This window comes from Salminus brasiliensis, chromosome 19 (assembly GCF_030463535.1).
Source record: "Salminus brasiliensis chromosome 19, fSalBra1.hap2, whole genome shotgun sequence".
NCBI lineage: Eukaryota > Metazoa > Chordata > Actinopteri > Characiformes > Bryconidae > Salminus > Salminus brasiliensis.
The window spans coordinates 7736539-7750262 of record NC_132896.1 but is presented as its reverse complement, the minus strand read 5'-3'; the positions used below and the strand labels follow the sequence as shown (position 1 = coordinate 7750262).

At 41.1% G+C, this 13724-nt stretch overlaps 1 protein-coding gene across 4 annotated transcripts in view; it reads right to left on the bottom strand.

Annotated features, from left to right (window-relative positions):
* csk (C-terminal Src kinase) overlaps positions 1-13724 on the bottom strand; it is a 39727-nt gene that overhangs the window by 11698 nt on the left and 14305 nt on the right. For 3 of the 4 annotated variants that reach the window (XM_072663299.1, XM_072663296.1, XM_072663298.1), the window contains exons 2-5: positions 7231-7373; positions 5647-5760; positions 5316-5428; positions 1925-2144 (exon numbers count right to left, since the gene is read on the bottom strand). In XM_072663299.1, the coding sequence (XP_072519400.1) occupies positions 1925-2144; positions 5316-5428; positions 5647-5760; positions 7231-7245 (462 nt within the window). In that variant the 5' untranslated portion in view covers positions 7246-7373. Of the gene's footprint in view, positions 1-1924; positions 2145-5315; positions 5429-5646; positions 5761-7230; positions 7374-7499; positions 7638-13724 lie in introns of those variants that run through there. The other variant, XM_072663297.1, reaches the window with a different exon arrangement.

The following is a 13724-nucleotide window of genomic DNA, read 5'->3' as shown; positions in this document are numbered from 1 at the left end:
ACTCTTAAAGGTGGGCGCTTTTTATATACAGTGGTGAACAATGACCTCAGACCATAAATGTCACGAAACGATATAAAACAGAAGGTAAAAAACAGTTCACGGTTCACTTAGCTGTATGCACCTGGATACCACACAGAAATTAAACCTGATTGGACCGTATTTTGGCAATTTAAAAATGTAATTTTTGTAACAAACATCACTCGTATTACATAAAATGGCCTAAACAGCCCTGAGGGTTTCCTACTGTTGATATATTGTATGTATATGTATAATATATGTGTCATTTCTTGGACTGTGTGGCCACTGCTGATGTCTTTAATAATGCTGATATCTCCAAAATAATGTTACCTCATGTTAAGGTAGGGCTGGACAATTTACTGAAAATTAATAAAAATTAAAAGTCTTACATTGTGTCCAAATTTCATGATATGACTGGATCAAGAAATAAAATCTTATTGGAATAAAGTTGGAATAAAATCATTTTTTCCATTAAAAGTTATTAAAGTTGTCATCTTCAAAGCTCTTCTCATGGGAGTCCAGTATTACATGAATCCTCTATATTCCAAATTACCTATATACAATAGCCTGGGTCCTAACACTGTATGAAAACAAAGGGCGGTGCGGGTGTGTGTGTGTGTAAGAGTGTGTGAAACAGAATCCAAAATTACACGTAAGAATGTAAGGAATGAAGCAACAGGCTTGGCTCTGAAGAAAAGCAGAGGGTGGAGCGTGAGAGCTGCGGAGAGAGGGACAGGGTCAACTGACCACTTTGCAGCACCACTGCCAGACTTTAAATGACCAGTGTTTGTTTTCATCATGATTACCACTACTGAGCTTCCAGTGAGGAAGTACACTGTCTCGATTCTAGCTAATAAAGAACGTCGTACAGACAGACCATCACCGTCCATATGGAGACCGGAGTTCCTCATTATCCTATAAATTAGTGATAGTACTGTACTGGATTACCATCAGACCGCTTACCAGCAGTTCAGCAGCTTGAGTCCAGAGAGTTAGGAGAACTAAATGTGATTGCAGACTTTGTAGGGCTAGTGATACCTAGTGTGACATGCAGAAAAAAACCCTACCCAGCAGCACATGCACACAAGTGGGCACACAAACTTCACTGACCAACATGGAAGGAGTGTGGTTAGCTATTCCAGCAAATACTACTGTTAAGAGAACTTCCTACCCCTAGACATATGTGTATGTGTGTGTATTTGCTGGAGCCTGACTCAGACGCTTTCTCTGTCTCACTGGGTCAGCCTGATGTGGTCCTACTTCCTGTTTTGTCTATTTTTGGACCTGTTTTTGACACTCAATAAAGAAGGTGGAGAGGGAAGAGAAAGTCCTTCACGCAGGACTGGGGTTTACTCACAAACATAAAACTGTAACAGTAGGAAGACTAACCACTTCCAGTAAATCAGTGATAAAAGCTTACAGGAACAGTTCATTAAATGCACTAAAAGTTTTGGGACACCTGCTCATTCACTGTTTCTTCGGAAATCAAGGATATGAAAAATAATTTATCCCATATTTGTTGGAGTGTCTGTCTATACTGTCCTGGAAAGGCTTTTTTACTAGCTTCTGTAGCACTGCTGTAGGGACCTGACTGACAGCTTGTCTCAAATGTAATGGATGGGGCACCATCATTCCAGAGAACACAGCTCAATGCTGGGGGGGCTGTATATTCCTCCAGCCCATGCCTTGCATTAAGCACAGAGCCTATAGGTTTATGTCTATCTGCTTCAGAGAGTCCTATTCAATACAACCTCATATGCACATGCAGGGCTAATAAAGCACAGATTCAGACTCCAGTGCTACAGTTCAGACACTAAATGTAATCAAATGTGTGTTTGAAATCTAATGCCAAATCCTAAAACTTTTTTTTTTGTATCCTTACTGAGAAGCTGTTTGTTCTACTCACCTCCACGAGCTGCATGAGGTTCTCGAAGAACTCCTCCTCGTCGATGGAGAGTTTGCAGTTGTGGTAGATGATGCGGTAGTGCTCCACCTTGCCGTCGCAGCTGACGCAGAGTGTGTAATCTCCGGGGAAGTTGGTGCTCTCCCGCACTAGAAAGAGTCCTGTCTCAGGTGGATACAGCAGCCTCTCTGCCTGATCCCGAGTTATCTTCCCGTGGAACCATCTGAGGGGAGAGCGTAATACAGTCTCAACACACTGCGATTACATACAGATAACATAATGCGAATCTGGCAGGTGTTCTTTACATTGTGTCAAAATTCCATGACAAATTGACCAATAAAAATGCTCCAAAAAGGACATGGAATAAAATATTTGACATTTACTTCCACCATCAAATCTTCTTTTCATGTTGGAAATACTATATATATATATAGAATTTTGACAAATATATTTCATATATATGTGAAACAGTGAAGATCTCTATGTATGACTTTATGACTTATGAATTTGTCTTAGCATGTGTATCTTTTTCAAGCCTGTTGAAAAGGTTCCTCCCCATGAAGCTACTTGAGAGAACACCAAGAGGGTTCAAAACAGCAACAAGGGAGGCTAAAACTGGATAACTCCATATGTGTCCCATCATAGTTCATAGATATCTTCACTATTTTACTAAAACACAACAAACACAGACACAATCCTCTATGAGCAGGTGTCCAAACTTTTGATCAGTACTGTAGTTAATAATACACTCCCCTAAAGGAGAACAACTCCTTGCTCCTGCAACACTGTATAGACTGTAGAGACTGTATAGACTGTGTAGACACCAGCTTCCAGAATTCTTCTAATATCACATTATCACATTTCTGTGAACAACTTTCTACACACAGCTCAGAGTGTGAAGAACACCGGCAGGATGAAAAAGCTTTCCATGTCTAAAAAGGTGTGTCGAGATGCTCTTAGGCTTATGATGACACTTAAGAGAAGACACAGGAGCTACAAAACAGAAAGCTAGACACTGCTGTAATGCACTTGCTCTCAGAAGCCCTTGAGGAACATCATCAGCACACACACAAGTTCATTCAGGTCATCCCCACAGCTATAAGAGCTTCGTGTGAGTGCACATAGTATATTCTTTAAAGACAGGGATGCATACAGACGTGGACAGTAGCGCACGCTCACACAGACACACACACACACGCGTGGCAAAACCAGAGTCCAAGACAAGGGAAGCTAAATTACAAGGTTCCAAAATGAGCACAGCGTCGGACCCAACTGCGGCGGCCCAGGCATGAAAAGCATGCAGCCTGTGTTTCACAGTGACCACAAACACACACTGCTGTACACACACACACACACACCAGCCCCTGAGGAAAAACAGACAAATTCATCACTTACATACCCTGCTGGACTGAGACACACATGAGAGCTGCAGAGAAGGCTAATACGATAATATTTTACTGTTTGATGATACATTATGTCATAACAGCAAGCCATTTGCTTCAAAATTTATACCTATTCTAATGGCTGGTGAGGCATTTTTGAATCTGACTATTTTTTTTAATTATTAATTTTGTTTCGTCACTCAATCTGGTACTGCCAATTAACCCACCCAATCATACGATGAGGTCAGCCGACACACTTGGAGGAAAGTGTTAGGTCCCCAGCTCCACTGCACCAGCTAACAGACGCCTGTAACAATTACTTTTTGTATTCTTTTTTATGTGCTGTTAATTGACATGATCATTAATATTTACGTAGCTGCCAAAAACCTGTGTGTGTGTTTGTGCATGTTGGGCTTGACTGGATATAAACCATACCTAATTATTTTGTTTATATTTAATTATTTAGTTTTATTTTAGGCACATTTTTTGTGTAGCGAATGGTTATTTTAAACCTATAGTTTTGCACTTAATATGTAAACCTTTATTCATAGTTTTGTCAAAATAAAAAAATGCTTTTTACTTAATCTATAAAAAAGTCATTAGTGGCAGCCCTAATTAGCATTGCATGCCTGATACTGAGTAGGGTCCGTTGTGCTGCCACAACAGATCTGACCATTCGAGACATCCACAAGACCTCTGAAATGGTCCTGTGGTGTCTGGCATCAAGACATTAGCAGCAGATCCTGTGAGCCTGTACCCAGTTCACTGGCTGTCCTTTCTTGGAGCACTTTTGGTAGATACTGACCACTGCATACCAGAAATACCCCCACAGGATCTGTCTGATGTTTAGGAGATGTTCCGACCAGTCGTCTAGCCATCACAATTTGGCCCTTGTCGAAGTTGCTCAGCTCCCTGTGCTTGCCCAATTTACCTGCTTTTAACACAGCACCTTCAAGAACGACTGTTCACTTGACAGATGCCACTACAGATGAATCCAGACGGGACTAAAAAGATACAGACCCTCGTTGAGCTCAGTGGCATAAGGGAGAAAAAGGGAGCCCCTGTGAAAGAGAGAAATACCCCAGGACCCCATGTAAATTTAATCCCATCTGAATAGAGTTTAGGATAGTGTGGCTCTACTGGTGCTTTTTCATGTGTGTACTAATGGCTGAGCGAGTTTTAAGCCAGGCCCATGTGGTGCTTCATGTCTAATAATACGACCAATGCACTAAATGTGACTAAAGAAACTATTCTTCTGCTTAGAAAACAGCCAGAAAAGTCAAGTGTGTTATTAAATGTTGTATGTTCTTAAATAATTCATTACTGTCCATTCTAACAGGCTACAATTGATGTATTCAAACAAACACTTTAACATCAATGCAGCTAGATGTATTTTTATAGCCCCCAAGATAAAGCCTGAACAATAAACGTTTATTATTTGATGTCAAGAGGACAAGCAGTTGTTTGTTCAGAGCTGCTAATGGCACAATATGGTAGCAACATGTTGCAGGTCTAAAAATAATTAACCCTGTTAAACAAGTACAGGAGAGAGAGGACTTCAGTAGCAGATGAGGGACCATCTGCGGTGGCTTCATGGTAAAGCAGGCAGTAATTGAAGAATGACAGGTGTCCTCTTTCAGACGGCCTCTCATCCCGAGATAGGCGCATGTGGCTTTGCATATCAGACGCGGCCCTTTTTTTCCATTTCCCTGATTCGGCTGAGCAGGGTCATTTGTTTCATTGCCTGCCTTCTCCTCCCATTTTTACCAGCTAAGCACCAAGTGCCGATTCAAATGAGGCGTCAGGCATGAGCGCTAGGCACATCAGCAGGAAGACGAGTGTCACGAGCGCAGGTACAATGAGTGAACATCGATGATATCAGTGGTGCGTGTGCCAAATATAGCTCATACGTGCTAAATGTGGTGCGTCTGTGTTTGTCTGTGTGACCATCACTGTTGGCCACACAACTCACCCACACACACACTCAAACACACCATGTTCTCAGTACTTACGGCATAAGACTGAGCTTCCCACCGGACTTCACTCCTTCTCGTTTCTGAACATAGTTTGCTGGGATGGTCCCCTCTCGTCCTACTGTGTTTTTGGCTTTGTACCAGTTTGGATCCTGACAACCAGAAAGCAAAGACAAAAATGACCCATTGAGATTTCATTAGTAACTACAGCAACATGCTTCAAGCAGCAGCAGTATTTACCCACACTGGCTGAAACGGTATAGTAGTAAAGCAGGAATTCAGTATATTTATATTTACTGATGACTATATTTACTATATCTCTCTATTTCACACCTGTGTTGACTGAATGAATTCATGCTCACTGTTTTACCTTAGTGACGCCTATAATGGTCAGGACATCTCCTTTACAGAGGGGCAGATCCTGGTCAGTCGTGCCAGGAAAGTTGTATCTGGCCACACACTCTGTGCCCGGAGGCCAGGTGGTCTAAAGGCAAAGAGTAACAACACTTTAAAATCCATTCCAGGTAAATCGGACCACAGTCTGAGAGCCATTCAGTACAGATACGATACATTTCTCCAGTTTTATAGCTTCTGTAATAAAGAACTGATTATATGAACTAGATATTGGATGAGAACTGTAAACACTACCTGTACACTATGAGTCTAAATGTTTGTGGACACTACTTCTTATAAATGCATTCAGCTACTTTAAGTTGCACCCATTGTTGACACAGATCTGCATATGCACACACACACAGTTTGTCTAGTCCCTGTAGAGAAGTACTGCCAATAAAATAAGACTTTCTGGAGCAGATAAACATGGACTTATTGGAACCTGTATTGTATTTAGAGGACATCTACAAAACATCTAAAAAACCTTTTGGAATGAATGCGGGGGATGTCTGGACCTCCCATTGTTTTCTTGGAAGATTTAGTAACACTGTTAAAACGAACCCCTATAACCCCTGTATATCGAGGACTTTAAACCAAAGGGGTGCAAGTGACATTTCACTCATTTTACATGGGGACCCAAACAAAAAATGAGCATAATCTGATCTGACTTTGTGTACTGATTTCAAAACTAATAATAACATTTTACTCACACGAGGATGACAGTATAATAAATAAACAATATTTTATCACGTATTAAAAAAAAATTTTTTTTGGCACTAAAAAAAAATTTATTTTGCTTTAAATATAAAACGTGGGAGCATCTGGTGACAATATGAATATATTAATAACATTCAGAGAAACAACAACAACATCCTTTGTAAATAAATAAAATATCAAATAAAAAATCTAATCAAATTAGCTACAATAGCAATACCAAACACTGGACCATTTGGCAAGATCGGCAACTTGTTAATAATAAGAAATGTGATTAGTGACATTTAATAACTTAAGAGTATAAAGGGCTTAAAGGATAGAACAATCAATGTATTTAGAGACAATGCACATTTCAGATGGATTTGGAAATAAGATTGAAGCCTTTTCTACTGTACTGTACTGTACTGTACTCTGCTGCCATTCATGCTCAGGGTAAGTAAGTAAGACTTTCTTTTTCACAGCGATGATCCCAGGTGGACATGCATGTAACTTGTTATGGTTTATTTCATGAGAACCTCTTGTGATTTAATGTGTGTGAGTGTGTTCCAATAAGCTCCTCATGGAGGAAGGCCAGTATGTCCTAGCTCCCATCCAACACTTGTTTATCTAATGAATCCTTTATTATTAAAAGTTCATCAGATGAGCTGATGATCCATACGGTGACTGGAGCAACCAAACCTGTGCATCTTCTAACCAACAAAAAAAAAATACATATTTTTGCATTTATCTGTATTTATGTTCATCTGTATGTATGTAACCCAATAAGTTCTGGTGTTTTTACAAACACACTCACCGCTGAGATACTGCCTTTCTGGACTGCTTAAGACTTTTGCCTAGTAGTTCTCACCTGTACGGTAGACATCTTGAGGTGAAAGGATGAAAAGGAAGGGGTGGGGGGAAGGAAAAAATCCTCTCAGTGCCTGTTCAGGTCAGGCAACACCATCAGAGCTGTAGCTGTGAGATCCAACAGAGCCGGACGAGATCTAGGACCTGCACACAAAGTCAAAACCACGTACATTAAAACACACTTTTCACAGAGCGCTGTCAAGAAGAGCGTGAAATCAGCTAATGAAGAAAAAAGTCGCTGTGAAACATCATCCACTTAACGGCACCCACCAGTGAGATCCCTTCAGTCAAAGCCTCATTATGTCGCACGAGATGATAAGACCGGAACTCTGATCAGCATCCGCATACAAATAGGTGCCGCTCCAAACTCGTTAGAAGCCTCCGTACCTTTCACGGAATCAAACGAGCAAACCAACCAATCACTCTAAAGCTAACTAGCATGTCAGCGTAAGCTGCTTAATAACAGGAAGCGCACATACACACACACACACACACACTTTCAAAGGGGAAGTGGTGGCTGCAGATTTTCCGATGCCTCAGACAGGAACTGAGGCCGAGCGGGTGCTGCTAACTACAGAACTTTAGCAAAAAGTGTTTCAAACAGGGGCGAGAGGTGAAGGTAAATTAGCACCAGCTAAAATGGTGTGAGTTTCAGAGGCTGATACGAAGAGAGGCCATTTATCAGTTCACTGTTAATGGAACATTTGAATATTGGTGTCAACAAGGCCGCATTAACATGCTGCGTGCCTAATGTGGCTGCAACCCACAGTCAAACCCAAAAGGAGAACTGGGAAGCTTTTTCAGCTTCGAAAAATAAAAAAAGGCCTTCCTAAGTCATGATGAGATACAATTACAGGGAAAATATTATGTCATAGCCCTGAAGGATCTTCTTTATAGTAGAACACAAATGAAACACTGATGATGACAATTGAGCAGTTGCTCAATCCACACAGCTGTTCAACTCCTCAGGCCAAATATGGAAACTAAGCTGTGAAAAAAAAACTCCCTTCAATGTCGTGTATTTGTGATGTCGCAAAACCAATGTATTTACATATATTTTTACATAGATGTTGTATGGGCAAAAGTATTGGGACATCTGCTCATTCACTGGGTATTAAAAAGAGTGTATCCTGCTTTTGTTGGAGCTTTTGTCTTTACTGTCCAGGGAAGAAGAAGAAGAAGAAGAAGAAGAAGAAGAAGGCTTCCTACTCGATTTTGAAGCATTTTTGTGAGGATTTGATTGCATTCAGTGACAAGAGCGTTAGTGAGGTCAAAATATTGGATAATCACCACCCCAACTCATTCCAAAAGTACTGGATGGGGCAACAACCATCATTCCAGAGAACACAGTTCCACTGCTACACAACTCAATGCAGGGGGTGGGGTTATACCCCTCTCAAGCCCATGCCTGGCATTAGGCATGGTGCCAATAGTTTCACGTTTATTCTGCTGCAGAGAGTCCTATTCTACTGGCAATACTTCTCTGCAGTGACAACACGCAAGCTCTGTGTGTGTATCTGTGTCAGCAATGGGTACAACTTAAAGTAGCTGAATGCCTTCATTAGAAGGGGTGTCCACAAACATTTGGACATGTAGTGCATATGTATTACAACTAGCTTAACATATCTGGGGTCATTTACATATACCAGCTTTAATGATACAGTAAAGGGGTAAAGGACATGGCTATGTAATATGAATGAGGGGCTTTTTTGTCTATGTAAAGCTACACAAATTATAATTTGTATATTATACATACATACATATTGTATATTCTATTGTACAAATATTATAGTTTGATATTAATATTTAGTTTTGCTCAAATGAATAGAAAACAGAAAACTGCAGTGGGCACAGTTGAGCCTATCGTTCAGGTGTTTTAGAGACCCCTCCTAATGAATGCATTAGGCTACTTTACGTTACACCCAAATGCACACACACAACTTGTCTAGTCCCTGTAGAGAGGTACTCCCAATAAAACAGAACCCTCTGGAGAAGGTAAACATGCACTTTCTGGCACCATGTCTAATGCCAGGTATGGGCCAGGAGGGGTTTAAAGCCCCCCCAGCATGGTGATGATCCTGACTCACTAACGCTTTTGCCGCTGAATTGCAATCAAATCCTCACAGAAATCCTCTCTAGTAGTGTAAACACAGTAGAGACAGTCACTCCAAAAATAAAAAAAATAATACCCTAGATGAAACAATGAATGATCAGGTGTCCCAATATTTTTGTCCACATAGTGAAGCACCTCTACAGGCTTTCCTACTCTATAAAGACTGGTAGCAGGGTGGGGTTTGACTTCTGAAAGTCTCCCACCATCACCTCGGCCTTAGAGATGTTCAGCTGGAGATGTTTCCAGTGGGCTGCACCAGCCCACAAAGCCTCTGGTCACTCCTCTGAACTCCTCTTCACAGCTCCCTTTAACACAGCCCATAATGACAGTGTCAGCATAATGCCTCTGAAGACGGCCTGACTCTCAATTATGTTCGAAGTGAGAGGTAAAAAAAAAAATTGTAAACAAAACAGGGAAGAGCATTTTCACACTTTTCTCACACACACACACACACACACAAGCACTCAGCTACAGATACAACAGCTTATCAGAGAGCTGGGCATTGCTCCGGGCTCTGTTCTATGATGTCACTTCCTGTGCTACTCAGAGCGACGCTCTGAAGGTGGAAGCTCACAGCCGTTGGCGGGTGACGAATGCTATGTGATGGGTGTGGGCTAGAGAAACACAGAGCGAAAGAGGCGCCAACCACGGCCCCCATCCACAGGAGCCCCTACAGTAAGGATATAAGCCACTTCCCTTTAAAAACACCCTCTTCCTCTACTGTTCCGACTGCCTAATTTTACACTGCCTGGACAGGAATAACATGAATCATTTAAAGACAGGAAACAGACCGTCAGGGCTAAAGGGAGACTTGTTATTTCAGACAAGTCGAAAGTTCAGACACTCAGTGGTCAGCTGGTTAAAATGTCTCGGCCAGTCTTTATAACCTCGCTTTAATGGCGCTTTGTTGCTGGTGGATATTGAGGGTTCCAGCAAGACAAATGTGTGGTTTAAAGGTTTGGAATCACATTTATTTCTACACTGATCAGCCATAACATCACTAACATAACACACAACATTGATTATCTTCATCTACAGTGGCATCTCTCAAGAGGTGGGATATATTGGGCAGCAAATGAACAGTCCGTTTTTAAAAACATGAAAATATGACGGCTAGACGAGTCAGAACATCTTTAAAACATTAGGAAGGTCTTGTGGGGTGTTCCCAGGTTAGGCAGTGGTCAGTACCTACCAAAAGTGCTTCAAGGAAGAACAACCGGTGAACCGGCCACAGGGTCACGGGCACCTAAGGCTCATTGATGTGATCCATGAAGGCCCCACCTCACAACTTACAGGACTTAAAGGATCTGCTGTTAATGTCTTGGTGTCAGATACCACAAAGGTCTTGTGGAGTCCATGACACAAATGGTCAGATCTGTTGTGGCGGCACAAGGGGAACTTATCCAATATTAGGCAACTGTGTCTGATCGGTGCAGATATAAATATTACAGCTACTGTAGGGTGTTTCTCAATATTTCAATAATCCCGAAAATTAATGTTTGATTATCTTTTTACAATCATGATGTTTATTTTATTTTAGTTGTTATTTTGATATTTTCTTTTGAAATATTAAAACAAATCTTTAGTAATTCTTGTAAGTAATTCTTACTATAAATATTCTAAATTCTTACTGTAAACAGATGCTGATTTTAGAACCATCTACAGCTCCGTTTTCTCCATATTTGCCATGTTTTACTTTTTGACAAAACATAATCTAGCATTTCTTTTACATTGTATTAAAATGTCATGATGAATTGACCAATAGAAACGCTCAAAAATACACATGGAATGAGCCATAATAGACTTGGAATCAAATCTTTTTACCTTGACTTTCATTAAAAGTTAAGAAGGTTTTCATGTAAAGCAGCTGTTTCAGAGATCAGAGATTTTTGTGCAGCATCATCAACTGATTTCTGTTGGGTTTTAATATTTAACGCAATAAAATGATAAAAGTACAGATATTTTAGTCCAGCGTCTTCTACACATTCTGCCCATCCACAGCTCAGTAAACACATGAGATTCCACCAAATCGAAACTTAATTTAAAAATAATAAAATGATGTATTTTTTTATTTTTTCAAAAATAAAGCTGCTTCTGGATGTTTTCTGGTTTCTGATTTCCGGTTCCATAAAAATATGTTTTTGACAGATGTGTATGAGCGTGAAAAACACTTCACACTCACTCACATCTGTCAAAAACATATTTTTTATGGAACCATAAATCAGAAACCAGAAAACCACCAGAAGCACCTTTATTTACTTGCACACATCTCGCAAACATGATTCTTTATGGAACCAAAAGTGATTCTCCTAAGCTACATTATTGATAGCGATACTAACAACAGTATTAGTTCCTCTGGACTCGTTCCAAATTTGGGGCACACCGACTATAAAAGGCTACTTCCCTGCTGCTCCTCAAACTCTGCATTTATTATTAATAATTATTTATGTGAGCTTGGCTAACACTCCACACCCCAAAAACATCTGACTACTGAATGCCAATGAAGAATGCTCAGCTCCTCCTTGGTAATGTCATCTGCGTTTATGGTCAGGGCATGTAGGGGACACACACACACATACACACATACACAGCACATTCAACTGGAGGATTCTTTAGCTGCCTTTCATCCTGGAAGGGCACAAGTTGCTCTGCTCCAGTTACTCCTTCACTAGCTGAGGCATTCCACTACATTAAGCAGGAGGACATTCTCACATCACACATGTAAAGCCACAACGCACGAAAGCCTGTCCTGTCAGAGCACTGTCAGAATGGTGTCGAAGGTGTGTTGTAGGTTTGTTTGGAGAACTGAAGGGCTGATTACCATGAGCAACAGCATAAACGCACATCAAGTGAAGACTGGAAGCCGCTTAGGCCCCATGACAGGAAGCATCATAAGCTTGAGGTTCTTCCATTAAATTAGTTGACAGTTGTACTGAGACCAGGCTGAGTAACCCAAACAGATGGTGTTGTTGAGCAGTTGTACGTACACACACACACACTCACACACACAGACCCAGACAAGGAGACACACACACACACACACACACACACACACACACACACACACACACACACACACACACACACACGCACACGCACACGCACGCACACGCACTCATATGTACGTCACTGCAGGGAGGAAAACATGATGCAATCATGTGAAAACACCTCGAAATAAAAATACAATTCTTTACACCACAACAAAAAAGCAGGATGCTGCAGAGCTCTGCGAAACAGCCAAGAGTGCACTGGCACCGTCTGCTCGTGAGAGACATGACATTTTCATTTCAGTCTACTCCCAAACATACAAAGAAATGAAGAAACGAAGAACGAAGAAAGAAAGATGTTTTTCCTGACAGCAGCGATGTAGGGTGTGCCTGGGCAAGTACCCTGTTACAAATGATATCATCACGTAGGGAATGCACGGCCGGAGCTCCGCCTAGCACAATAACACTCTTCATCATTTGCCTTTCAGACAAAACAGACCGCTTTAACATCAGGCAGCGAGACGCCGTATGCCACTGAATGAGCCTGAATTCGCCTGCGTCTGGTGGCACAAATGATGAGGAGTCGGTGGAGGATTCCAGAAGGAACAGAGTGTTCAGAGAGGACCGTCTCCCCGGTCATTAACCACACAGAATTAGCCCTGTGTGTGGGGTATAAAGCTGGACCTGAAATGGACCTGGCCGGGCCCAGCCACCAGGTCAAACACATATGGGCCACCCACTATGGGCACTAGGGTTGGGCAGTATCCACTTTTTTAATACTGGTATACCGTCTCAGAATAACACCATGGTGTAGTGGGCATTACGTTTCTCTCATCCTGCCTTCTTTAAAAACGGAAAAATGAACAAATAGTAGTAAATGCTGTTCTTTCAAGCTTATTATATCTTATTGGGGATATAAAAAGAACAACCTATGAAAAGTAGAAAACTATAAATATCAGGATTTATAGCTGTCTATCGAGTGTTTAAGTGTTTAAAATCTGGTATCAGAAAGGTAAAAGTGGTATCGGTGCATCCCTAACAAATGCAAAGTTCAGTTTGCTCAATCATTCAATAATAATCTGACAATTACACAAGTTAAACTGCCCAGAATCAGGAGACAGAAGCTCCAGCTAACTTTATTTTGGACATTTTGGAATACGTCTTCAGTTTGAGATACCGCCAACATTTTTAATACTGTGGAATATGGTATTACTGTTATACCATCCAAGCCTAATGGCTACCAACAGTAAAGTACTGTAATGGAGAATGAATTACTCAGCTTTCAGTTTCAGCTTTAGTTCTAGACAGACGGTCTCGCATTTCCCCTCAAGCGCCTTCTGGTACAATACAGAATTCCAGGTGGACATGTGTCTGATCCACAGATATGGGTCATCC